The sequence below is a fragment of the Thyridium curvatum genome (assembly GCF_004353045.1).
Source record: "Thyridium curvatum strain D216 chromosome Unknown NODE_68_length_238363_cov_78.500886, whole genome shotgun sequence".
NCBI lineage: Eukaryota > Fungi > Ascomycota > Sordariomycetes > Thyridiales > Thyridiaceae > Thyridium > Thyridium curvatum.
The window spans coordinates 146,534-170,055 of record NW_022156823.1 but is presented as its reverse complement, the minus strand read 5'-3'; the positions used below and the strand labels follow the sequence as shown (position 1 = coordinate 170,055).

Below are 23,522 nucleotides of genomic sequence, written 5' to 3'. Positions count from 1 at the left end.
CGCAAACTCAACATCGTCAGTGATGCTTCGCGATAGACACGATTCCTCACAAGATGGGATTCTTCAGCCGCTCCAAGAAACCCCAACAGTCTCAACCGGGAGGACCACCACCGCCTCCCAATGCCGCCGGATTCCTGCCTCCTCTGGGCCCTCATAGTCTCGGCCTCGTCCTCGGCTCTCCTGCCCCACCACCGCTCCCTCCGCACCCAGCGGCAAACTACCCGCAAGCATCATCATGGCAAAATACAGCGCCACCGCCGCCGCCGCCGCCGCCGATCATCGTGAACCAGCACCACCACTTCGGGCCCGCACCCGTGCTACCCCCGCGGCAGCCCGTCGGCCCGTACGCCTGCGCCGCCTCGGCCGCCGCGAGCAAGCTCAAGCTCGGGCCCATGGTCAACCTCGCCAACGAGGTGCTCGACGAGAGCCTCTCGCGCTGCCAGGGCTACGGCTCGCAGGTGCTCGGCCAGAGCAACGCCGTGGTCGACGACATCTCGGCCAGCCTCAGCGACGTGCTGACCATGATCGACTGCGACCGGCTCCGCGGCAACGAGCAGGCCCTGTTCGTCTACCAGACCCCCTCGCCGCTGCAGCAGCCAATGTTGCAGCACGCGCCGCCGCTGCCCGGGCCCGAAATGACGATGATGACGACGTTCGACCGCTCCCTCGGTTTTGGTAATAGCAGCAAGAAGGACAAGAAGGACCGGCAGAGGGAGCATCCCACCCCGAAGGGCAACCAGACGTGCAGCGCCGTCTCATCAAGCAACTACTTCTCCAAGGTCGACCTCTACGCCAACTCCAGACTCCCGCTAAACCTCCCTCCCCTCAAGCTGTAAGCCAACCCATCCTCCTATCGCACAAAGGACAAGCCAAAAAGCTCACACAATCCCCTCCCCACAGCTACATGCCCACCTACCCCCTCCTCTGCCTGGCAGCCCAGTACTCAGAGAGCGTCTACTCCCAGCCCCGCGGCCCCCACGAGCGCGCCGCCCACGTCTCCTCCTCCTGGCGCACCGGCACCAAGGCCATGGTCATAAAGTCCCTGGCCCAGGACGACATGAACACCATCGTCTTCGCCATCAGGGGCACGACCTCCTTCGCCGACTGGGCCGTCAACCTCAACATGGCGCCGACCTCGCCGAGGGGCTTCCTCGACGACGAGGGCAACCTCTGCCACGCGGGCTTCCTCTCCGTCGCGCGCAAGTCCGTCGCGCCCGTCGCCGCCCGCCTCCGGCAGCTGCTGCAGGAGGACCCCGGGCGCGCCGCCTGCTCCCTGCTCATCACGGGCCACTCGGCGGGCGGCGCCGTCGCCGCGCTGCTCTACAGCCACATGCTCTCCGCCTCCGCCGCCACAGAGTCGGAGCTCAGCGTCCTGACGGGCTGCTTCCGGCGCGTGCACTGCGTCACCTTTGGCGCGCCGCCCGTGTCGCTCCTGCCGCTGCGGACGCCCCCCGGCCGCCCGGAGCTGCGGAAGAGCCTGTTCCTGTCCTTTGTCAACGAGGGGGACCCCGTGTGCCGCGCCGACAAGGCGTACGTGCGGTCCCTGCTCGACCTGTTCGCCGCGCCGGCGCCGTCGTCCGCCGTGCCGAACCCGGGGGGTCAGAAGAGCGCCGTGCAGGCCGGCGCGCTGTCGGCGCTGGCGACGCTGGCCGAGCCGGGTGCGGCGGCGGCGGGGAACAAGCAGGCGCGCAAGTCCAAGTCCAAGGCCTCGATTGCGTCAACCACCACCAGCAACAGCACCACCAGCAGCACCAAGCACAAGAAGCAACGCAAGACTGCCACCACCTCGGCCGGCGCACCCCCGCCGCTTCCCAAGCCCGTCTGGCCCGTGCCCGAGAGCGTCCTTAGCAACGCAGGCCGCATCGTCGTCCTGCGGTCCGGCGCCGACCCCAAAAAGTCCCGGGCCGGAGCTCCGGGAACGCCGCAGGGCAGGAAGACGGTCGAGGAGCGGCTGGACGAGGGCGTCGTGGCGCAGGTCGCCACGGACGAGCAGCTGCGGTCCGTGATCTGGGGCGACCCCGTGTGCCACGTCATGAGGCTGTACGCGGGCCGCATCGAGACGCTGGCCGTCGGCGCCGTGACGGCGCAGAGCAGTCGTGGGTGAAGATGGAAGTGGGCGGCACATTCATTGAGAATGCGGCGGGGGGCGTAATGGACGAGGGAAAATGAACTTGTGACCAAGGAGGAAACTTGTCCTGTGGGAGTTGAACTATGGACGGCGCTGTGTTGTTTTCTAGGGAGGCTGCTTTGGGACTCTTATGATACCATATTGTACTTTCAGGCGTTCTACTGATTTATTCCCAATGAGAGGAACGTTCCGAGGCCATCTACGAGACAGGCCGCTTACACGGTTAATGAAAGTTTCGTCAGGGAAACACTGTCACTGGTTATCCACGTTAGACACGGACTCTATCATCCCACATCAACATCCATCAAGTCACGTCAGCACATCGCAAGCACATCACCCACAGAATGCAATCATGAATAAGGTCAAAAGAATCTCTGAATTGTATGACACATGCCGCTGCCTCAAAGTCTACCAAAAGTCCCGCTCTCTTCACACAGGATAGCTACACACACGATCCCCAGATCCCACCACAATGGCAAGATCTCTGCGACCCGTGTAGCAAAACCCATGCATCATCAAGCCGGAAACCACGGTTCGCCAAGAGCCAAGACAGCTAATATCCCACAACAACACAGCAGCAAAGACAAACAAGAACAAGCACAAACACAAGCAGTCCGTCCGTCCCAGAAAGCAGCACCCGCACTTCCGACCAGACAGCCAAGGTCAGAGCTCAGGCCCTTACACGGGACTCATAGGGTCCCTGTTGCTCCCGGCGCTCCCGTCGGCACTGTGGACACTACTACGACCAGAGCCGGAGCCGGAGCCGGAGCCAGAGCCGGAACCCGTTCCCGTGCCGGAGCCCGAAGCGTCGCCGCCGGAACCAGAACCCAGACCAGACCCGTAGCCGTAGCCCGAGCCGGACCCGGACCCTTCTCGGGGCCGAGTAAAGGCAAACGACGGCTGCACGCGTCCCGAGGAGGCATTGTTGGCCGACTGCGCGAGGTGCGCAGACGGGATGAAGGGGCTGGCCGTGGCGCTGACCACGCCGCCGCCACCGCCATTCAGCCCTCCTGACTTGTTGTGCGTGTGGAAGTGGCTCGGGAGGAAGTCGTCGTCGGTCGACTGCGTGAAGCCCGAGACGTCGCTCAGCATAGACGACGAGCGGCCCCGGGTCTTCGGCCGCATGGGCGGCTGGCTAGTGAACTGGAACGAAGGGCCGAGCACCGGCGGAGGGGCGCCCGAGACCATCGAAGCAGCGCCGGGAGCCGAAGTCGACGTGGGCCACATCGCGCTGCTGCTTTGGTATGGAGGCGAGGCTCCTGTCCATGTTTGCGTGGCGGGGAAACTGCTGCTGTCCTGGGCCTGGCGGTCGTCGTACGGCACATCGCTCCGGAAGCTGTTTACGTAGGCAGACATGGTAGCAGCCATGGCCGACACGTTCTGGGCCTTCTCGTTGTTGCTGGCTTGCAGGGCGGCGAGTCGCTCGTGGTAGTTCTTCTCCGCCTTGGTGATGTCGGCCTGCAGCGCCGCGCGCTCCTGGCGACGGCGCTCAGCCTCGTCGAGACCACGGGTATTCGCGTCGGTGATGCGAGCGTGCTCGTTGTCAGCCTTGGCGATACGGGCGGCGATCTTGTTGCGCTTCGCCTGCAGGGTGGCCTGCTCCTCCTCGAGGGTCTTGATATCCCGGTCGATGGCGTTCTTGAAGCTCTTGAACGAGGCACGGGCACCGTCGTACTGTGCCTTCTCCGTGCTCCACTCGCTCTGCTTCTCCTTGTGCTGCCCGATGACCTCTTCCGGAATCGTTGACAACTCCTTAAGTTCGTCCTCGAGCTCCCGGATGGACTGTTCTGCTTGCTTTTGCTGTATGTTGTTTTGTGTGATTTTCTGTCTTAGCTTCTCGTCGTTGCCGCCAGCAGACTGGACGGCGGCCGCCAGCTTGTCGATCTCCTTCTTGATGGCGTTGGTCCTGCGGTTGTTTTCCTTCCGCAAGGCTTTCAGCTTGGCCTTCTCGTCATTGAGCTTGGCTTCTTGGGCGGCGATCGACGCCTTGATGGTCGTGGCTGGGGACTCGTGACGGCGACGCTGGTTGCTCGCGGCCTTGGTCGGATCGGCATCCCTCGTCTTGGCCTGGATGGTCCTGACGCTGGTCGAGAAGAGCACAGCCCCAGTGCGGGTGCTGACAAACTCGCATTCGTAGCTGGACATGGGGGTCAGGCCGTAGATGTCGCCAGTCCACCGAGTGCCAGACGAGTTATCCTCGTTGCCGTCATCGATGGGAAGGATCCGAGTGGGCTGCCAGATGGCGTGGTTCACCCTGACGTAGAACGGCTTGCTTGTGTCGATCCAGGTAGCGCTGCCTGGTATGTTGGACTCCTGGCACTCTTCCGACGCCGGAGGGTCGGGGAAGTGGCTGGTGTTGAAGCAGACCTCGTCCGAGCCAACGTAGCAGATCCAGACTTGTTCGGGCTGCGTATTGAAAGGCGCGTTGCCGAGATTGTCGACGTCGGTGGCGTTGGAGCCGGCAGACTCAGAAGCTGCATGTGACAATTCATATTCTTTGACCATGACGATTTTGGTGCTCGCCAGAGCCGCCCAGAGGGGCTGTCGTATCCTTACTTGCGCACTTTGCTTCCTCCTCTTCTTGCTAGAGAGATTCGAGGAGTTGGTCTGCAAGCTGGTGTCGGCCTCTGGGGCGTCCCCCGGATTTTCGGGGAACAGCACTTTACCGGCCTCTGGGTCGAGATGATTTTGTGAGAGTCCCTCGCGCCGGAGGTACCACTCTCTAATGTACCGCACAACACCCTGTGTCAAAATATGTATCGCGAAAGAATTCCTAATCCATGAATATGCCTCTCTCTTGCCAAAAGCCCTCGCCACAGGTTCGAGCGGGTCGTCCTTGTCCGGAGACCCAAATCGATCCGACCCGAGAAGCGCGCCGAGTTGAGACAGCTTATGGATTCCGGCATGTTTGCCGAAATGGGAGAGGATGACGATGCTCATGCAGAGAAAGACATTGTTGCCGGACCCGTTTCTGGACGTAGCACCGCCACCGAGAGTCAACGCGATGACTATTTGTGCAAAATCGAGGATCAGGTTCTGCAACGGCCCCCACAGGAACAGCCACACCAGGAGAACAACGATATCCATGCAGGCCAGGGTCGTCAGCGACGGCGTACCCAAAGTGCCCTCGAAGATATCGGTCAGGCTCAGGCCAGAGCTGGTCGTCACGGGCGGGACAAAGGTGAGGAGGGTGAACAGCATGTAGATGCCCGAGAGGGCGACGGGTGAGAGCTGCATGAGGATGATGAGGATGGCGATGGTGTCGTAGAGAGGGCAGGATCGGAGGACGGTCAGGGCGAAATCGAGCGGACCGGGATCGCGGTGGACGTTGGCATTCTTGGCGGCGTTGACATCGATGCGTCGATGGTTTTCCTCCATGTTGACGGCGTGGGGAGTGAGGGACTCGGAGGAGCCGGTCTCGGAATGGGCGTCTAGAGAAGCCCGCCTGGCGGCGGCGGCGGCGGCCTTGTTGTCGGCGCAAGGCATGGCGTCGGGAGAGGATCGTGGGAGGCCGTTTGCGGCTGACAGCGAGGAGGGACGACCAGAGGATGAGGCATTCTCGGCTGGAGCGCGAGAGGCTCCATCAGGATGCTGGTGCTGATTTCTCGAGACGGGTCGCCCGGGTCCTACAAGACCATTTTCGTGCCTGGTGTCGCGCTGGTTCGCCCCTCCTTGCTGTCGCTTTGTCGAGGTAGAGGCTCGAGGCATACGCCTGGGGCCGGCTCAGGAAACACGAGGTTCCAGGGCCAGCAGTGAAACGGGAGCCGAGAGAGGGAAGGAGCAGGTCCGGAAGGCGATTGCGAACCGGAGTGCGAGAATGCGCTGGTTTTCGCTCGACTCCACGATTTGGGTCACGGACTCGAAGCGATCGTGGTTCCAACTGCCCTCCCCGAGGCCCAGACAGTGCCGGAACGATTACTCGCGGCCGACTCGGTATCGAAGGGAGGCGAGCTCGCAGGATGATGCAGCCGGGGCATGCGTGGTCTGGTCGTCAGCGCAAGAAAAAGGGAAGGGATGACGACGACAGAGGGTCGAGTGCGATCAATCAGGCAGCCGTGTTGGAGAGGAGGTCACTTGGCGGGACAGGCTGCGAGATATCGATCGAGTTGGTGGGATTTGTGAACTGGGGGAGAAGTGAAAAACGGAAGAGGGACGACACTAGAATTTTGGCAGTAGCAAACGGTTTCTTTGGCGGCGGCGTTGTTTTGGAGGTGGGAGGCATTTGGCAGGGTGGGAGGGTCTTGGCCGAGTCCGTGGGTGGGTTCCAGGTTGTGTGCCAAGTCTAGACCAAAGCAAAAGGCAAGGCAGAGGCAGGTCACAGTGCGTCCTCCGCTCCAGCCGAGCCTGTAACGGTGCAGCAGCACCACTGACAGTGAGAGTTCAAAGGGAAAAGGAATCAAACTTGGGAAATGGAGCCGCAGCACTGGACCCAGCCAATCGTGCAAAGCAAGGCACGGAAACTACGGGGCGGCCTCAACTTTAGCGCATGCCAGCGCCTGAACCGCCAGCGCCGAGCGCCCTCCGGCCACTGATACAGCCCCAAAAGGCACTGCAAACTCCATCAGCCTCTGCGATTCATGGGATTAACTGGGGCTGCATCGCCTCCAGTGGGGCAGAAGAGGGCAGATCGAGAGCACTAAAAATCGACAAAGCAATGCACAAGTGACTCACTGAAACTGAAGGGTCCCGAGTCGTGCGGCTAGGTCTCTGCAAGTACTCCAGGGCTGGCTGTGTGTACGGAGCGTACAAGACACAGCAGATACATTAAAAGCTTAAGTCCCCAGACATCCATCGGCATATGATCACGTAGCATCTCGGCAGCCAGCATTATTAGCAGGGAAAAGGGTACAAAGTTTGGTAATGGTACCTTACAATTCGGTGCTCTGTGCAAGGCAGAGGTTACGGTTGGAGGGAATCAGGCCAGGCAATCAAAATGTCCATGCCAGTCACCGCTCTTGACGAAATCAATGCTACCGTACCCCGAGATCAACCTATTGGCTGCATCGTTCTGCGACCTGGTAGTGTGATCATGATGTTTTCTCCCCTCCATCTTCTTCTGCCGATGCTTGATGTGAAGGTTCGACTCTCATTACAGAGGATTTCTTTGGTATGGATAACTACAGTCAGCGACACATGCTTTTAACAACAGTAATGTAGACGGGATCAACGGAAATTCTCCGTTCCCAGCTTGTAGCTAAAATTTTATACGCTGTCCAAAACCCGCTACACACTTGGTAGAACAAGCCTTTTTTCTCGTCTGGTGTGTGTGTGGGCTTCACTGGTGCTGCTGACTCGCAAGCTAAAACTCAAGAAAGCAGGCCGGTGCGTGCGGAACGACGTCAATGCATTCCTGACGACAAGTCCTATCCCTTTTTCTTCTTGGTCGATGGACAGAAAACAGACGACATGGCACGAATTTCTGCCAACGGCCAGGGCATATGACCGGCCTCTACTGGTTCCGACGACAACAACATCAAAAGCATGACCAAGACCCGGGGAGTTCGGGTCGTTTGGAAACGTTGACAACCAAAGTCTGGAGAGCCTTTGTCTCCTGGTCCTGGCCCTTCTGGTCCAGAAGGGGCAATTCCCGGCTGGTACCTGAACAAGGGAGCGTCAGAGGCGGCGGCGCTACTGTGTCTCGAGCGTTTGCGACACTGCCGACCGAGGGATCCGCAGCTAGGTAGCTTTCGCATCCATGGCATCGCATCGCCAGACGCGCTTTTGCAAGTACTTGGCTGTATTAGGTGCGTGTCAAAGCCAAAAGCAGGCATAGCACTGGCAACTAGCGAGAATGCCAATTGGGGTCTTTTGCTTATCGTTGATCACCGCATACTCCGTACAGGGCATACAGCAGTTTCTCTGCTGTGCATGATCACAGGACTCGGAGCACTTGCATATGACAAGGGAATTGAGCCCACAATTGGTGGCATGCCTCGCAGTAGCGTGGGACTCTTCTTTTCTTCCCTCTCATGCTGACCTTGCAATCCCAGACGAGACAGAGGGAGAAAAGAGAGGGCTGGCCAAGCATCTCCAACTATGTGGGGATGGCCCAGGATGCACCATGCAAGTCTGACCGTCCAGTTGCAGGCCGACGTTTAAAATTCCCTTGTCGATCACTGCTCCCCTCGGCCCTTCGAGTACCCCACGATTGAGCTGCTTATGTGCGATTTCGGCGAGACCTGTGCTGGGAGCTCCCCTGCGCAGTGCGGCGCTGCGTGCAGCTCATTGCCCAATGTGCCAGTCTCGAGAGGCTAGACCTCTCTCGAGTACCGAACTGTTGCGCACCAGCTGCCACATTACAATACTTGTACTTATCATCCTTGTGTGCCAGAGAGATCGATCGATGGGCGGTGTGTGTTTCACAATGTTTTGACCAACTGCTGCGGAGAGCGCAGAGGTCTCTGGTTGTGAACTGGACGACTGTGTATTTAGGATCCAAGATGCCATCGGGACTCACGACCCTTTGACCAGCACATCCCGCCGTTTCTCTTTCGAATGGTAGAATTGCTGGTCTTGGATTGCAGAACCCCCCAGCTCTCCATCTCGCAAGCATCGACATCAACACGCACGCGTTGCATTTGCCTCGGAATTGCCAGCGCTGGACCCGCCGCTCTCTCCGGATTGTCGGTCGATCACCACAACCCCCCCAGCGCGCGTCGAGCCAACCCCCCACCACCTGGACTGAAAGAGAGCCACTACTCAGCCAATCAAGGCGCCGATTAAACCTCCGACCATGGCAGATCCGTTTTCTCACCCGCCTAAGCTTTTGGCTCCGAATGAGGCAGGAAGCTCCTGTTCCTGTTGTTGCAGTAGCTCGATTGCACTTGCCTCGTTGGCAGTTGCTGGGCTGAAGGCACTCCCAGGCACTGCAGACGCTACAAGCGCTTGGCCTCTCGAGCATGATCATGGTGCTTGTTGGATGTGATCGACAAGTGACTTGGCCAAGGCCATCCCATCCATCACAGTCTCGCTCCTTCAAGTGTTGGGTTACAGCAGGCCAAGTGACGAGAATGCAACCCGACATCAAGCCAGCCAGACAAGCGGGCGCGCCCAAATTCCGACACAAACTCATCCATCTCCGCACCACCCTTACTTGGACACTTAAGAGAGAGACCACACCCCCCTGCTGCTGTTCTTGCTGCCGGTAGGAACTCGCATGCTGCCCTGCACATAGGAAGATGCAACATGGGAGAAAAGCATGAGGTGTGCATTGGCCATTGGCCATTGGCGGCAAACGGCAAAGCAGGGGCGATCTTCGGCATTTGGCAGCCAACAGACACCACCACTACCACTACTACCACTCACTCACACGCACCACCCTCTGAAAGCCGGTATTGGTCCAGTGCGGATAATTAATCTCTTGCTGGGGCCCGGTTCCTTGCCTGATTTGACAGGACATGCATGAGGAGCAAGCACCTACGGAGTACCATCGCGTGACGGTCATGGATTACTCGAAGCCTTGCCCCCCTAGATCAAGTAGAGTTGAGTATCCTGGGGAGAAGCAGTGGGCCATCTCCTCTGCCATTGTGAGTGCCGGCCGTCTCCGGGAATAACCAGGACGATAGATGCTGTGAAGATGCCAAGCATACCTAACCTAGTATGTTTATGTAATACTTGTACAGAATGAGATCAAGTAGTGTCTTGCCTTTTCCCTTTGCACCAGGTGGCCGGCTAAAGCTTGGTTTCCAGTCCAGAGGAAGGGAAACGGGGAAACGTTTACCTGATGTGCGGGGATTCACGTTGAAGCACGGGCTGAGCTGTGTGTGCATCCGATTTTACCCCGGCCCTCCCCCAGATCGTACGGGCGAGGCGGGATCATTTTATTATTTGGAGTTGCTGTTATCGCAAACCCTGCCAGGGGTGTGACACCACCTCGAATAGGCAGTCCGAGCCGGCCGATAAACAGCACGCGACTGTCACTCGCGATGATACAACGAACCCCTCGTTGGACTCAGAATTTCAGGATTGCTGTCCAGAAATTTGTAGCTTGCTGTTGGTTCGGAGAAAAGTAATGGCGTCGTTCCTTGAGAGGAATAAGCGTTGTTAGTTCGATGCTCATGTTACTTTTGCATGTACTTTACCTACCTGCAGACTTTCTCGGGAACCAGAGGTATCAAGCTTGGTTTAATAGCAAGGTTCCTAGGAGAAACCATCTTCCATCTATCTCATCTATCATGCTTGCCTATGACATGACACGCAAAGGCTCTCTATGTTCTATCTCCCCTCCGTGACGTCTCCGCAAGCCTCCTAGCTGTGCGCAGGGCCACCATATCTACACCCGGCCCCGGCCCTTCCAGCCAGAAACACACATGCCAGCGAGCTCACCTCTTCGTCGCCGCGCTCCCCAGGTCCTCCACGGCGCCCTCGCGGTTCCACGTCTCCCCCTCCAGCGCCTCCACCTCGGCCACGAGCTCCCAGATCCGCCGCCGGCTGCGCCCCGCCGCCGCCACCTGCTCGTCCCACGTCCGGTCCAGCATGGCGTGCATGAACGCCGGCATCGCCGTCTTGGCCGCCCGCCTGTAGTCGTAGATGGCGATGTCCTCGAACACGCGGGCCGCGATGCGGCGGTGGTTGTGCGACAGGACCACGCACTCGAGGATCAGGCTCGTCGGCGGCGCGGGCGACTCGGAGGGCCGGTGGGTGAGGCGGTGGTAGACGGAGACCTTGTCTGGGTAGACTATGGGCTGTGTGTATGGGGAGTAGAGAGAGTTAGTTGGCCGGCGTGTGCAAATGGGAGGGAAAGGGTGATGAGCATCACGTACAAACTTGTAGTCACACCTGATGCTCTTCAAGATCAGGCCCGTCCCGACCGGCTGCATCAGCTCCCTCCACTCTTTCCTGTGCGCCGAGTCGGCGTGCACCGCAAAGTTGGTCACCCAGTTCACCCGCGCCGACTCCGCCCAGCGGATGTACGCGACGTTGTTGACATGTTGCTGTTTGATATATCATCTTTCCATCAGCCTCCACAACTGGTTGTAGTAATAGCAAGTTCCCCTCTCGTCCCTGATTTGTAGAGTGTCTTTTCCCCTCTCCATATCCCGGGACACTGGGAAGCAAAAAAAACTCACAAACGAATCCATCTCCCCCCACACGACCCTCTGCCCGTCCAGCCCCCGCCGCCCGCCCGTGAGGAACCCCTCCGCCCCGGCCGTCAGCTCCCGCCACTCGCCCGCCAGCGCCGCGAGCACCCTGCCCGCGCGCTCCGTCTGCGCCGCCGAGCAGCCGAACATGACGACGCGGCCGATGCGCGACCGCAGGTCCGACAGCCACCGCGCCGGGGGCTGCTGCTTCTCCGGCTGCTGCTTGGCGTCGGCGTGGGCATGCTTACTGCTGCTGCTGCGGCGGGATGCCGGAGAGGTCGAGAAGGCCGCCGGTGCCGCGCGCGCCGAGGTGATGGCTGTGCATGGCCGCGGATGGTGCCATTGCCGCGGCAGGGTGCTGGGCGTTGTGGTGCTGCGAAGTTTTAGTCTGGGACGTGGCGCCATTGTGTATATGTACAGAGGTAGAACAGAGAGAAGGCTCTTTGGAGGAGAATTGGGCGCCGTAGAGGGAAGAAGGTAGAGGTGAAGTCGTCTTGGATGAAGTCGAAGCTGGGGAAGCAGTGCCGAGGTGGTCGCTTCTCCACGGCTGGCGCCGGGAACGGTTTGCGGGGCAAGCTGGACTCGGCTACGGTGATAAGATAGTGCCTGGGGATGGCGTCAGAGCTTCATTTTAGCCTGACGCAGCTCTTGAACCACAACCAATTTGCAGGTAGACGGTCTTCCATCAGATGAGATTGGCGACCATTGGGCAGCTAGAAGATGCCGCCTGTCAACCCGGAGCTCAGGAGACAAGTCATTGCCATTTACAAAGGTATGCCAGCTGCTCCTCTCACGCCCTATCTCACCCGCACAGATAAGCCACGGGGATCGTTTCTTAAACCTCCCGTCCTTGAAACACTTCTCGGCTTCAACGTATATGTGCCCACACAAGCAAAACAGCTAATTGGCTCACCATCTTCTATAGAACTTCTCTACCTAGGCAGAGAGTACCCTCTGGGCTACGACTACTTCCGGCCGCGGCTGCACAAGGCCTTCATGGCCAATGCGGATCTGCGCGACGAGGAGCAGATACGGAAGGGTCTGGAAAGGGCAGATTTTGTCAGGAAAGGTGAGATTTTGTACCTTTCAACTCATCACACAGAGCAGCCTTGTGGTCAGAATCAAACTTGGGAAATGCCTTCTGACGAGAATTCTTTGCATTGCACAGAAATCGAGGCGTTGTAAGTGAATCATCTCAGCTCATCTCGTCTCATTCATCTCCATGAAGACCCCATCAAGTTCAACATATCACATTGAAACCATTCACTATTCGAGGAACAAGTCCTCTGCAGAAAAGCCCAGTCAATGCACTCCAATCATGATAATTGTACCCTATGAACAGGAAAGCCATGCCATTGTATCACTCATATCCTGCTCTTTTTTCACATTTCATCACAAGACACCCACAAGACACACCAACCAACATCCAATCCTGAAAGGAGAAAAGAAGACGGCACAGCGAAAAGAGAAGGAAGGAAAATCCGAATCTATGTTTCATAAAAGTTGAGGACCGAACGAAATGGGTTTCGCTTTTTGCAGTTGCCATGCCGGCTTTCCATGCTATCAAGATCGAACCGAGATGAAGCCCACAAAGAGAAAACAAAAAAAGACAACCCAGGTGTGGGAGAAGAAAACAGCATGCTGACTTGACTTTGTGGGGTATAAAATAGGTACTATCTCAAGCGATACCGAACGCTGAGGAAGAGATATGACGGAGCTTGAATGAAGTCTTTGGGCGGGTGGAACAGGCCAGGGTGTTTGTATATGTACCGCGGAAGATCGAGGGCCGAGGGACAACAAGGTTGGGATCGAAGACGTACATGTGACCGGAGAGGATATCATGGCCCAGATAGACAAAGATCGAAAGGTCAAAAAACGTATGAGCATCGAGAGGGAAGATCGAAGACCGCTCCAATGATGACCAAACCTCCTCAACGTAGTGCAACCAACCAAGAAGAGCAGCAGGAAAATGAAACCCCGAGAATCATCATCACTTCCTCTTCTTGGCCCACCACGCCCCGACCTCGAGACACTCGCCCCACGACGTGCCGTTCTCCTTGACCAGGTCGTTCATCATCTTGCCCGACCACGCGTCCCACTCGTCCTGGCTCTTGCTGCTGACCTCGCGCAGCAGCGGCTCCAGGCTCTGCACCATCTGCACGACCGTCAGCAGCGCCGTGCGCCGCAGCGCCGCCTGCGGCGGCGAGAGCGACTTGCCGCCCCGGCCTTTGCCCTTGGCCGCCCCGGACTCGATGTAGCTCTTGCCGTCCTTGGTCACGACGCCGCCGACGCCCTCGCGCTCCCACTTGACCTCCGAGAGGGGCACGGCCATGCGCCGCGAGCCGATGCCCATGAGGTCGGCCGACTCCTGGATGAGCAGCGGGGTCATGAGCGTGCAGGGCACGGGGCACAGGTCGCGCAGCTCGAGGGCGCGCTGCACCCAGCCGTTGTACTCGACGATGTAGTTGTTGAGCGGCGCCGAGAGCGGCGTGTTGGGCGACAGCACGTAGGCGCCGATGCGGGCGGCCGCCTCGTGCTCGTCCTCCTCGTCGTCCGTGTCGGCGTTGGCGGCGGCGGCGGCGGCGGCGCTGCTGCTGGACTCGGGCACGTGCGGCCGCAGCATGCGGAGGGTGTAGTCGCTCTCCCAGCACTCGAAGACGCCGCCCGGCTTGAGGCAGCGCAGCCACTCGTCCGTGATCTCCTGCTGCTTGGTGTTGGTGACGGCCAGCGTGACGTCCTTGAACATGATGAGGTCGAACTCGCCGTCCTGGAAGGGCCAGGGGGTCTTGAGCATGTCATGCTGGACGAAGCGCCACTTCATGTCTTTGTCCGGCCGCATGTCGTGGCCTGTATTTTGTTGCTGTTGCTGTTGCTGTTGCTTCTCGTCTCTAGAGCCGGGGTCTGCCTTTTTCCTGTCGAATCCCGATCCGATGGGGGCGACGTCCATGCCCGTGAACGAAATGTTGGTGTGCCCCTGCTGCTTGCAGTACCGGTGACACATCATGCTCCAGAACCCGGAGCCGCAGCCGACCTCGAGGACCCGCGTGGGCGGCTTGTTGGCAAAGGCCGGCGAGCACAGCGGGCCGTTGAACAGCTGGAACAGCATCAGGGTCCGCAGCGACTGCCGGTGCAGCTCCGCAAGGTCGACGGGGAGCGGGTAGGGTATGGAGGGATCGGACAGGTAGGTCCTGCCGTTGCGGGTGACGACGGGCTTGGGCAGGTGGTGCTGCGACGAGGAGCCGCCCTCGGCGCTGGAAGGCGGCTCGCTGGACATCATGGTGCGGGAGCTCAGAGTCGTGGCTCCAGAGTTGCTCGAGACGCTTTCGGCGCGGCCAAAGGCGATGCCGCTGATTTTATTGCGCGCCGAGGAGTCGGGTGGCATGGCAGCATGGTGGTGGGGGTGGCCGCCGCTGCTGTGACTGCTGCCGCTCTTGTCCCTGTCGAGGGTGGTAGTATTGGCGTTGGCAGGAGAGTGTGACGAGTGCGGCCCGCCGCCGGATTGTCTGTTTCTGCGGCTGCTGCTGTTGCTGCTCGAGACAACAGAGTTCTTCTGGAAGGTTTCAAAGACAGAGTCAGCGCCGCTGTCCAACGAGGGTGGGACGTGGGACGCCCTGCAAGCATGCAAGCAGGGAGATAGATGTCTGTCGGGTTTGGTCGATGCAGGCACCCGCTTTCGATGGGACGCTGGTGGAGCGACAGCGGCGGGGTACTTTGTCTGCAACAGACAGGGGGCAAGGTTTTCTTCTTCTTTTTTTTTTTTTTGCACTTACAAGTACCGCAACAGCAGGATGGGCACGCGAAGCACTAGCAGAAGAAGAGGAAGGGTTCGGGGAATGAGGTACCTCGTGCGAGTCACGGCTCCTGGCCGAGCTGCTGTCGTCGCTGGCCGAAGTAGTCCGCCTGTGGCCGGGGATGCGCGAGCGCTTGACTGTGGTTGTGGGAGGATGTTGTTTGGCGGAATTGTTGGTGCGATTCGGTACGGCGCGGAGGGTGGGTAAGGGGGTCATGGCATGGGCCCAGAGGTACTCCATTTTGGGCGACTCTGTCGTTTCTTTAGGTTAGGTACCTGTATTCGTTTTTCGTCCACTCGCAAAACACCACACACTCTTTGCTGCTGCTCTCCGGCAGTCTGTAATTTTCCAGCGGCTTTTTCCCTAACCAGAGTCGGCCTCAATTACCGGTCGGCCACTCTCCCGTCTTTTCTTCCCTCGGCTCTGGGCCTTGCCAGGTTCAGTGAGAAAGTGATTTGTAGGGCTTGCGGTCGGGGCGTTCAGTGGGCGCTGGCGGCCTGACTGTGGATTTCGACCAAGGGTTCCGTGTCTTTGGCAGGCCAGGGCGAGTCCCCGGAGACGCCTAGGGTGGTTCCCGCCCTCTGGGATTGGCCTCGGGGAGAGCGGTACGGGGCCTTTGGGCTGTTTCACAGCGCCGGGTAAGCTTCCGCAGCCAGCTAAATGGGGCCCTCAGTCCACGCCCACCCCCTGAAAAATTCCAGGGCAATGCTGCGGGTGCGGTGCGCCAAGGTGACCCAAAAAGCAGGATTGCCCCGGCTCACGCAGGCTTGTTTCGTCTCGCGGCCCGCCTCGTTTCTCTGTGTCTTTGCTTGCTCAGAGGTGGGCAAAGTCGGAGCAAGCGCAAAGCAAATAAAGCCAGGGGGCCGATCTGTCGGACTGTTTGCTGTACACAGTCTGTATTTCCGACCCGGGCGGCCACGTTTCTCGCCTCTGCCAGTGTGGCTGATTTCTCGCTGCAAGGCGGTTCTCAGACCTTCCTCAATCGAAGCAAAGCCCCGACACCCGTGGAGGGGTTTGGAAAGTGAAGTGTGCGCCGCCCCTCCAAGCGAACGCTGGCGACCAAAGCGCAGCAACAAACTCGGCCTGTCCGAATTGACTTCCTGCAGGATCCTGCTGAGAAGCAACAGCCGCCCTGCCAGGGCCAATTCTCCAATGCCTACCCGGTCGTGCGTGCGTGCAAACAAACTTGCAGGCCAAACCGGTGTGGTCTCCGACCCTGGCCGTCTGTCCTTGGCTTGTCGAGCCACTGACCGAGGACAAATCGAGCAAACAGAGGAGATCGATGCTGCAAGGATCAATTCCCTGGCTCTGAAGCCGGCCAGTCTTTGGTAACAGCAGCCGACGTCTCTTCGTGCTTCGTAGTGTTGGCTGCAGTCTGCGCGAGTTCTGTCTGCAGTTATCGCCAACGCGATACTGTAGTGTCCTGTATCAACCTAGACACACACAGCCCATGACAGAAAGTAAAGAGTTTCCCAATGCTGTGGTCGAGTAGATTGCTGTTGCGTTCGCTTGCTCGTGCACGGTCAATTCCAATCTCAAAGCAGCGGGAGTCTGTGAGTCTGCTTCGGCTATCGTGTTAGTTATTGCCTTTGAAGCACGAGCCGCTCGCTGTCAGTTGACGAAATCCGCAAGATGCGGGGGGATGATCGCAGGCGAGTCCGTTGTTGCACACAATCTTTGACGGATCCTTCGCCGTTCCTCTCTCTTTCTCTCTCTTCTCAAACAATCCGGCTCTTGAGATTATCCATCTCTCAGACTCTTGCAATGCCGCTCATGAACTTCCGCAAATTAGTCCAGTGGGTGTTCCTCGGGTGTGGGGGCGGTGTTCGTCGAAGAGTCTCCGCCAGGTCCCTTGTTGTTTCGCTTGTATTGATGATCTTGATGTAAAAGACGCAAGCCTTCAACTTGGCGGTCAGCGGCTCCGGAACAGGATTGCGACGAGGTATGCTCAAGACAACAACACCCAAATCCACCCGTCGTGAACCACAAAACGCAGAGAGATATGCTCAAGAGGGAAGGAGGAGATGCTTGGGGACGACTTGGACGCGAACCTCCTCTGTAGGTAACGTTATATCTATTGCTTTCGAACGGCGGTCGTCAGGTCCATCCTCAGACAGGTTTAATGCCAAAATGGACAAACAGGCCAGGTCAGAATCCGGAGCCACAATGCTGCAACTAGCAACGAACCCATGACAAGGATGGAGGGCCTTTCCCTCTTTTCTCTGCTCGTCTTTTTCTACTTGGGGCTATGACTTCCTCTAACGGTGTTCCGGTGCGGTGGAGAAGGATGGGCCAGGCCAAATCGAGGTGCTGCTTCTGGCCTCGTCCAACATTCCCCCGCACTCACGCGCGCCAGTGAGGCACGAGAGGGGAGTCCTTTGGGAAAGGAAGTGGCCCGGATTGGATGGGCTGGGAGCTGCTTTTACTTTTACTGGGTCCGTCTCGCTCCGTCTCGCTGCCGTGCTTTCTCAACTTGTCTCGTGCTGCTTCCCTAGGGGGCAAACGCCGGTTGAGTCTCGGAAAGGCTCTCCCTCAGAGCCGGACCGTGGCGTCTTGGGTGGACGACATTTGCATGCTGATTGGGTGCGAGAGGCCTGGCGGTTTGGCTGCTTCATTTCTGGGGGTGTCATTTCGTGGGGTAGCGTAGCGGGCCATATCACGAACCTAGCACTTATTGAACCTGGCTTTGGCGACGGTGGTCCATGTGTGTGCCTGCTCCTCTTTGCCCGCGCATGCCCAGACGGGCTTCGGAAACCTTAGGTAAAGCACACGAGGCTAAGTATCTATCTAGGTGTGCTTCTCGTGGGCACTAGCAAGAGGCAGCATCGCCAGGTGCAAACCGTCTTGCACCTCTCACTGCCTGAATCATCTGATACTAGACAACCGGGCATCGTGAGCGCCACTTCGATCATGCAAACCGATTCAGAGAAGTCGCATCTGCCTGCCATGAGAGGGGAGACGTGGTACCGAGGGCCGAAGAGCTGCATCTAGATTCCCTTCTTGCACGTGTCACGTCTGCCAGAAAACGGTCTTGGAAGCTTTTCGTGATTGGCCTCTCTGGCCAATGACTGCAAGGACATTCAAGATCAATATCGAGATTCCTGTGTTATAAGATCGATCAAGTGGCTGGACAGTGCCGACCTGGAGAGCCGGCGGTAGCCATTCCATGCCTTTATCCGCAGGCCCACCAGAAGGGAACCACAGGTCCGAGCGATCATAGGGCATGTGTTTGTTGTCATGGTGTCGAGGTTGTGTGGCGTCCGCATATCCGGGTTCATGCGATGACACACCGATAGACAACAAGTTCTGGTCAAGTTGGCGGACTTGCCACGGCAGGAGATGGTGAGTCGACATTGACCACGTCACCAACGATCATGGCAATGGTGGTTTGCACAGAGGGCTGGTGCACCGGCGCGACGGTCCGAAAGCATCATCTCAGATCAATCACGGCGGGGCTCGGCGTACGTTGGTTGATATTGGAGACACCATGGTAATACGTCGAGTAGGGAGTCTGAATAAGGTTCAGTGATGCTGCGGGTTGCGAAGACGGCAGCTTGATAGATGAGGTGCCTCGTGGAGGGAGAGGTAGGTGTTGGCTTTCAACTGCTCTCCTTGAACTTTTGAGCTCCCTGGCTGCTGTACGTGAACCTCACTTTCCACATGCACGTACTCGCGACTTGAATCCACTAGATTCACTTACATGAATGTTGTGAGGGTATGAGAGCTGTCGCTAAGTCAAGAAACAATCCCAACTCGGACGTTGAATACTTGGACTCGGCGCTGCCAAATTGATGACATGACAGGTCAGACGGATGCCCAGCCAGTCCAGTCAGTGACGCTGATGGCGCTGATGGGCGGGGAGCTCAGGGCATGTTGAGGTAGCTCTTGCGTGGGAATCTCTAAAACGTGACCTCCGTGGGAGAGAGCTACATCACATGACCTGGAACCCACCAGGCTCATCGACACGCAGCCTCTGACACTGGCAGACCAAGTGGCAGCGCAAGTACTTTTTGTCGCACAGGGCCACCGAAACGATACCTTCCTCTGCGCTCCACAGCCAGGTGGTGCAACCACCTTACCTAAGCGACATCGACGAGTTCTCCGTCTCTTGCTTGCTTGCATGGACCAGGACACCACAACACTGGCCCATGACGAGCTCGACAGCCACATCGCAGCCATTATCATTCACTTCTTAGTATCCATTGCGGCACATCCGATTATTGCCTCCCACAGCGCACATTCATTACTCAAAGGTCCGTGCCTTCTTTCGTCTGCTGCCCGTCACCAGCCCCCCCAATGGCAGTCTGTCCTGCTGCCAGCTTGTCTGACTCGATCACACCAGTAGCTTGACCACAGCTGACTTGGATAGTCACCGCAGCCCTGTCTCTTCTTCCTGGAAGTGAACAGGATCCAAATATTGCTTTCCTCTGCTGCCAGCTTGCCGACCGCCATCGACCTGTCCCCAATCCCAGCCGATAGCGCCCGTCCCCTCCTCGCACCGAGCAAACATCATCATCGACCGCAAATCCTTCGAGTCTTGTTTCATGGACTCTTAGGACGGCCCTGCCATCCTGCAACCATCCGGCACCAAGTCGACCGCGCCACAGAGTCTCGATGCAGGAGCTACGGTCTACTGAGATCCATGAACCGCCTCCGAATACCCAACGCGTCGCTCCACTCGTGCCCTGCATGAGCCCTCCATCCCTCTCTTGAACAACTGAACCCGCCCACCTGGCATCAAACCACCACAGCTGCTGTCCATGACACCTAGATGGCCGATGGTTACCGATTTGTGCAACACACAAACAACTCTTTCCGCTTGCAACACACCTCTAAGAGCTCTGCCGCTGCAAACGACACATATCACATCACCTCTCTTCTCAACCAGTTCCTTCCCGAGCTCCCGTCCCCGTCAAAGTCTCCAGACCCGGGCTTGAGGGGCCAAGGCTCGCAAGGCATGTACAACCAGAACCACCAACAGGGACACAACTCCCGGCTGAATGGCAACCATGCTGGGCGGGGCGGCATGCCGATTCTGTACAACTTTCAGCAGCCGGCCGCCCACCACCAGCAGGGCCATGCCCAGCATCAGCATGGACTCCAGCAAGACCATGCCTCGCACAACACCAATACCTCGGTCCTAGGACACCACTCTGGTTTCTCCAGCGGTGTTCTGTCCAACACCAGCCCTTTCGCCAGCTCCATCCAGAATGGCCACACGGCGACTACTCGAGGCGGCCAGGCGCAACAGATCAACGAGCACTGGGCCGAACAGCTGCGCCTGCACAAGGAATCAGAGGCAGCACACGCCGCGATGGTGGAGCAGAACCAAGTTAATTACTACGCTAGGCTCAAGGCTGGGGAGAACAAGGGCATCGGCGGTCCTGCGCTCAACAGCGATGCCAACAATGCCGCCGTTGATGGAGAGATCGAAGGAGTTAGGAGGCCCGTAGGTATCGACAAGTCGACGCAGCGACAGGATTGGCACAATCTCGACCTGTCCGGCCAAGGCTTGCGGGCATTGGCGCCTGCCCTCTTCAACTACACCTTCCTCCATGAACTCTACATCGCCTCCAACAAGCTTACCGTCCTCCCGCCTGCTATTGGAGAGCTACGCGCGTTACGACTCCTGGAGGCATCAAACAACCAGCTGCAGGAGCTGCCTGCTGAGCTCGGAATGTGTACCATGCTGAAGCAACTGCTCCTTTTTAACAACAGGATCCAGGATCTGCCGACTGAGCTTGGTTTTCTCCATCGCCTCGAGGTGCTAGGAGTCGAGGGAAACCCGCTGAACCAGGAGATGAAGAAGAAGATTGTGGAAGAAGGCACCAAATCCCTGGTCAATTGGCTACGGGAACGTTCTCCCGGTAAGTATCGACAGCGTTTGGCAGGGTTTAACCAAGGGCCTCTTGCAGTACTGACTTTCTCCTCCTTTAGTACCTCTACCTCCCTTGGAGCGCAAAGTCATCACCATCCAAGAAGACGTTTCACCCAGCCTCGAGCGTGTCAAGGTTCTTTCCTGGAACATCCTGTGCGAGAGATATGCGACCCAGGCTGTATATGGTTACACCCCTACTAGTGCCCTGGCATGGGACTATCGACGAGACCTGATCTTGGAGGAGATTCGGAGACGTGACGCCGATATCTTGTGTCTCCAGGAGGTCACCACGGAGGCCATGAGAGAGGATTTCGGACCCGAGCTGGCCAAGGAGGACTACCGAGGCATCCACTGGCCGCGATCGAAAGCTAAGACAATGGCAGAAAAGGACGCCATTGCCGTTGACGGTTGCGCCATCTTCTTCAAGCAAAGCAAGTACATCTGCCTGGACAAGCAGCTCATCGACTTTGGCAACATCGCCATCAACCGGCCAGACATGAAGAACCAGCACGATATCTTCAACCGTGTCATGCCCAAGGACAATATCGCTATTCTCGGTTTCTTTGAGAGCAGGCAGACTGGCGCACGGATGATTGTTGTCAACGCGCATCTGGCATGGGAGGGCACTCTGAACGACGTCAAGATTATCCAGACCGCCATCATCATGGAGTTTGTTACGAAGCAGGCCGAGAAGTACGCAAGGTGGCCAGCCGTCAAGGACAAGCGGATGATCAGCATTCCCACCGGCGACGACGAGGCAGATGCCCGCAAGGAGCCCATGCCGGAACCTGGCCCGTCTCAAGAATACCGCAACAATACGGACATACCCCTGTTCGTCTGCGGCGATTACAACTCTCCCGCCGATAGCGGTGTCAACCAGCTGCTTTCCACCGGACACCTGGCACCCGACTATCCGGACCTGGTCAATCACCACTACGGTACCTTCACGAGAGACGGTATCGAGCACCCCTTCAGCCTACGGTCAGCCTATCAACACCTCGACGGCACGGTGGATGCTTTGCCCTTCACCAACTACACGCCGACTTTCGCCGACTGCATTGACTACATCTGGTACTCAACCAATACTCTCGAGGTCGTAGAGCTCGTTGGCCCACCGGACCCGCAGTACTTGAAGAGAGTGCCGGGCTTCCCCAATTACCACTTCCCGTCAGATCACATCCAGCTCGTCAGCGAGTTCGTCATCAAGCCGCGGAAGGATAAGAAGGGCAACAACGTCTCAACATGATGATTTCCGTAACCTGCATTCGAGGTGTTCTTTGTCTTGGTCTAACGGTTTACAGCGGACGGCGGGTGGCACTGCGAGCGGGCGAGACGGTCGGTCGTGTTGGCGATGGTGGAACAGAGCTATCACGGGATCATATTGGTCTCCCTCTTCTTCGTTGCGAGGAGGGAGGGAGCCAGGTTGGTTTTTATAACTTTGCGTCTCGAACGGTTGGTTGGTTGGAACTGGCTGGTGTTCTGGATCTGGTTAAACCTAGGGACTTGATTGACTGCGGGTGCGTCGCGTCTTTTTTGCCTTTTCGTTTTCCGCGCTTTTCTCGTTTCTCTTTTTTTTTTTGGAAGTGGAAGGGCGAGAGGACAGGAGGGAGGGGGGAAAGGGAGTGGGATAGCAGATACATGTGAGAACTCATCGACACAAAGAGAAAGGGATCTTCTTTCTCGACTGCCCAGCAAGTCCTGTTAGCCAAGGCGCGGGTTCGTGTGCTGTTGATGTCGTGTTCTTCTTTTCTTGCGAGGTCTACGCTTGCATGGGCTTGGCGGATCACGACCCGATGGGGTCGAGCAGCCGATGCTCTGCTGGGCAGCTGAAATGTAGGAATATATTCGTGTTTCTTGTCTGGACAGACCTAGGAAGCCCCCTGTGCTTTGTTGTTATGACTGTCTGGCGGGAGCGGTTATGATCTTGACTTCGGTCTTTGCACGGCGACTATTTGTTTGGACCAAGTCGGAGTTCCCATCATGCACAGGCTTGGACATATTTGTGAAGACTTTCGTACTGGTACCACCGCGTCAGAAGGTGCCTACTGCAAAGGCAAAAGGACAAGAGCAAGGGTCTGTGAACGGCCATGGAGGAGGACTTCACGTAGTCTCTTCATTGCTGAACCGTCTGTCGCTAGTCTTTCCCGGCTATGCATTTGATTTTTACTCAGAGTAGTCAAGATTTGCACTCCATATCTCAGCTCAACCCATGCGCAACAACGGTCTCGGGCTCTGCCCACAAAATAATGGCACTCATTAAGTGCGGCTGAGAGTTGTCCAAGCCTGGGGTAGCCCTGGCTGCCCGCAAGAACCTAAGGTGTTGTCCTTTTGATGCCAAGCAGCGCTAGAGCTTCGCGGTAATCAAACAAGAGTCCTCCCTTTCCTCATTCTCTGCCAACACACAGCTGCGCCGTCGATCATCTTAGGGCCTACGATAATTTTCCCCTGGTCTTTGCCTGAAAGGAAGCGCCCTCAGCTGTCATTTTGGCAGCCTACCATACCCAGAACGGGCTGGCCACGCAGATCTAAGCTGTTTACGGCCGGGGCATCCCGGCAGGGCGGGCAGGGGCCATCCCGAAGAAGTCAAACGGCGCGGACACCCACAGTGACTTCACGGTGGCCATGTGTGTGTCTACGTAGTAAAC

The 23,522-nt window shown here is 57.9% G+C and overlaps 6 protein-coding genes across 6 annotated transcripts; 3 read left to right on the top strand and 3 right to left on the bottom strand.

Moving 5' to 3' along the window:
• Positions 1-53: 53 nt before the first annotated feature.
• On the top strand, positions 54-2,104 carry E0L32_009435 (uncharacterized protein; the record flags this gene model as incomplete). The annotated part of the gene is made up of 2 exons (XM_031144400.1): positions 54-832; positions 901-2,104. The coding sequence occupies 2 exons, from the start codon at positions 54-56 to the stop codon at positions 2,102-2,104; spliced, it is 1,983 nt and encodes a 660-aa protein (XP_030991102.1).
• Positions 2,105-2,806: 702 nt separating this feature from the next.
• On the bottom strand, positions 2,807-5,614 carry E0L32_009434 (uncharacterized protein; the record flags this gene model as incomplete). Its single annotated transcript, XM_031144398.1, has 1 exon — positions 2,807-5,614. One exon carries the CDS (start codon positions 5,612-5,614, stop codon positions 2,807-2,809), a length of 2,808 nt encoding a protein of 935 aa, XP_030991101.1.
• Positions 5,615-10,375: 4,761 nt separating this feature from the next.
• E0L32_009433 (uncharacterized protein) lies at positions 10,376-11,551 on the bottom strand (the record flags this gene model as incomplete). Its single annotated transcript, XM_031144397.1, has 2 exons — positions 10,376-10,805; positions 11,457-11,551. 2 exons carry the CDS (start codon positions 11,549-11,551, stop codon positions 10,376-10,378), a joined length of 525 nt encoding a protein of 174 aa, XP_030991100.1.
• Positions 11,552-11,928: 377 nt separating this feature from the next.
• On the top strand, positions 11,929-12,393 carry E0L32_009432 (uncharacterized protein; the record flags this gene model as incomplete). The annotated part of the gene is made up of 1 exon (XM_031144396.1): positions 11,929-12,393. One exon carries the CDS (start codon positions 11,929-11,931, stop codon positions 12,391-12,393), a length of 465 nt encoding a protein of 154 aa, XP_030991099.1.
• Positions 12,394-13,198: 805 nt separating this feature from the next.
• Positions 13,199-15,239, bottom strand: E0L32_009431 (uncharacterized protein; the record flags this gene model as incomplete). Its single annotated transcript, XM_031144395.1, has 2 exons — positions 13,199-14,923; positions 14,979-15,239. The coding sequence occupies 2 exons, from the start codon at positions 15,237-15,239 to the stop codon at positions 13,199-13,201; spliced, it is 1,986 nt and encodes a 661-aa protein (XP_030991098.1).
• Positions 15,240-19,770: 4,531 nt separating this feature from the next.
• Positions 19,771-22,123, top strand: E0L32_009430 (uncharacterized protein; the record flags this gene model as incomplete). The annotated part of the gene is made up of 2 exons (XM_031144394.1): positions 19,771-20,866; positions 20,937-22,123. 2 exons carry the CDS (start codon positions 19,771-19,773, stop codon positions 22,121-22,123), a joined length of 2,283 nt encoding a protein of 760 aa, XP_030991097.1.
• Positions 22,124-23,522: the final 1,399 nt, after the last annotated feature.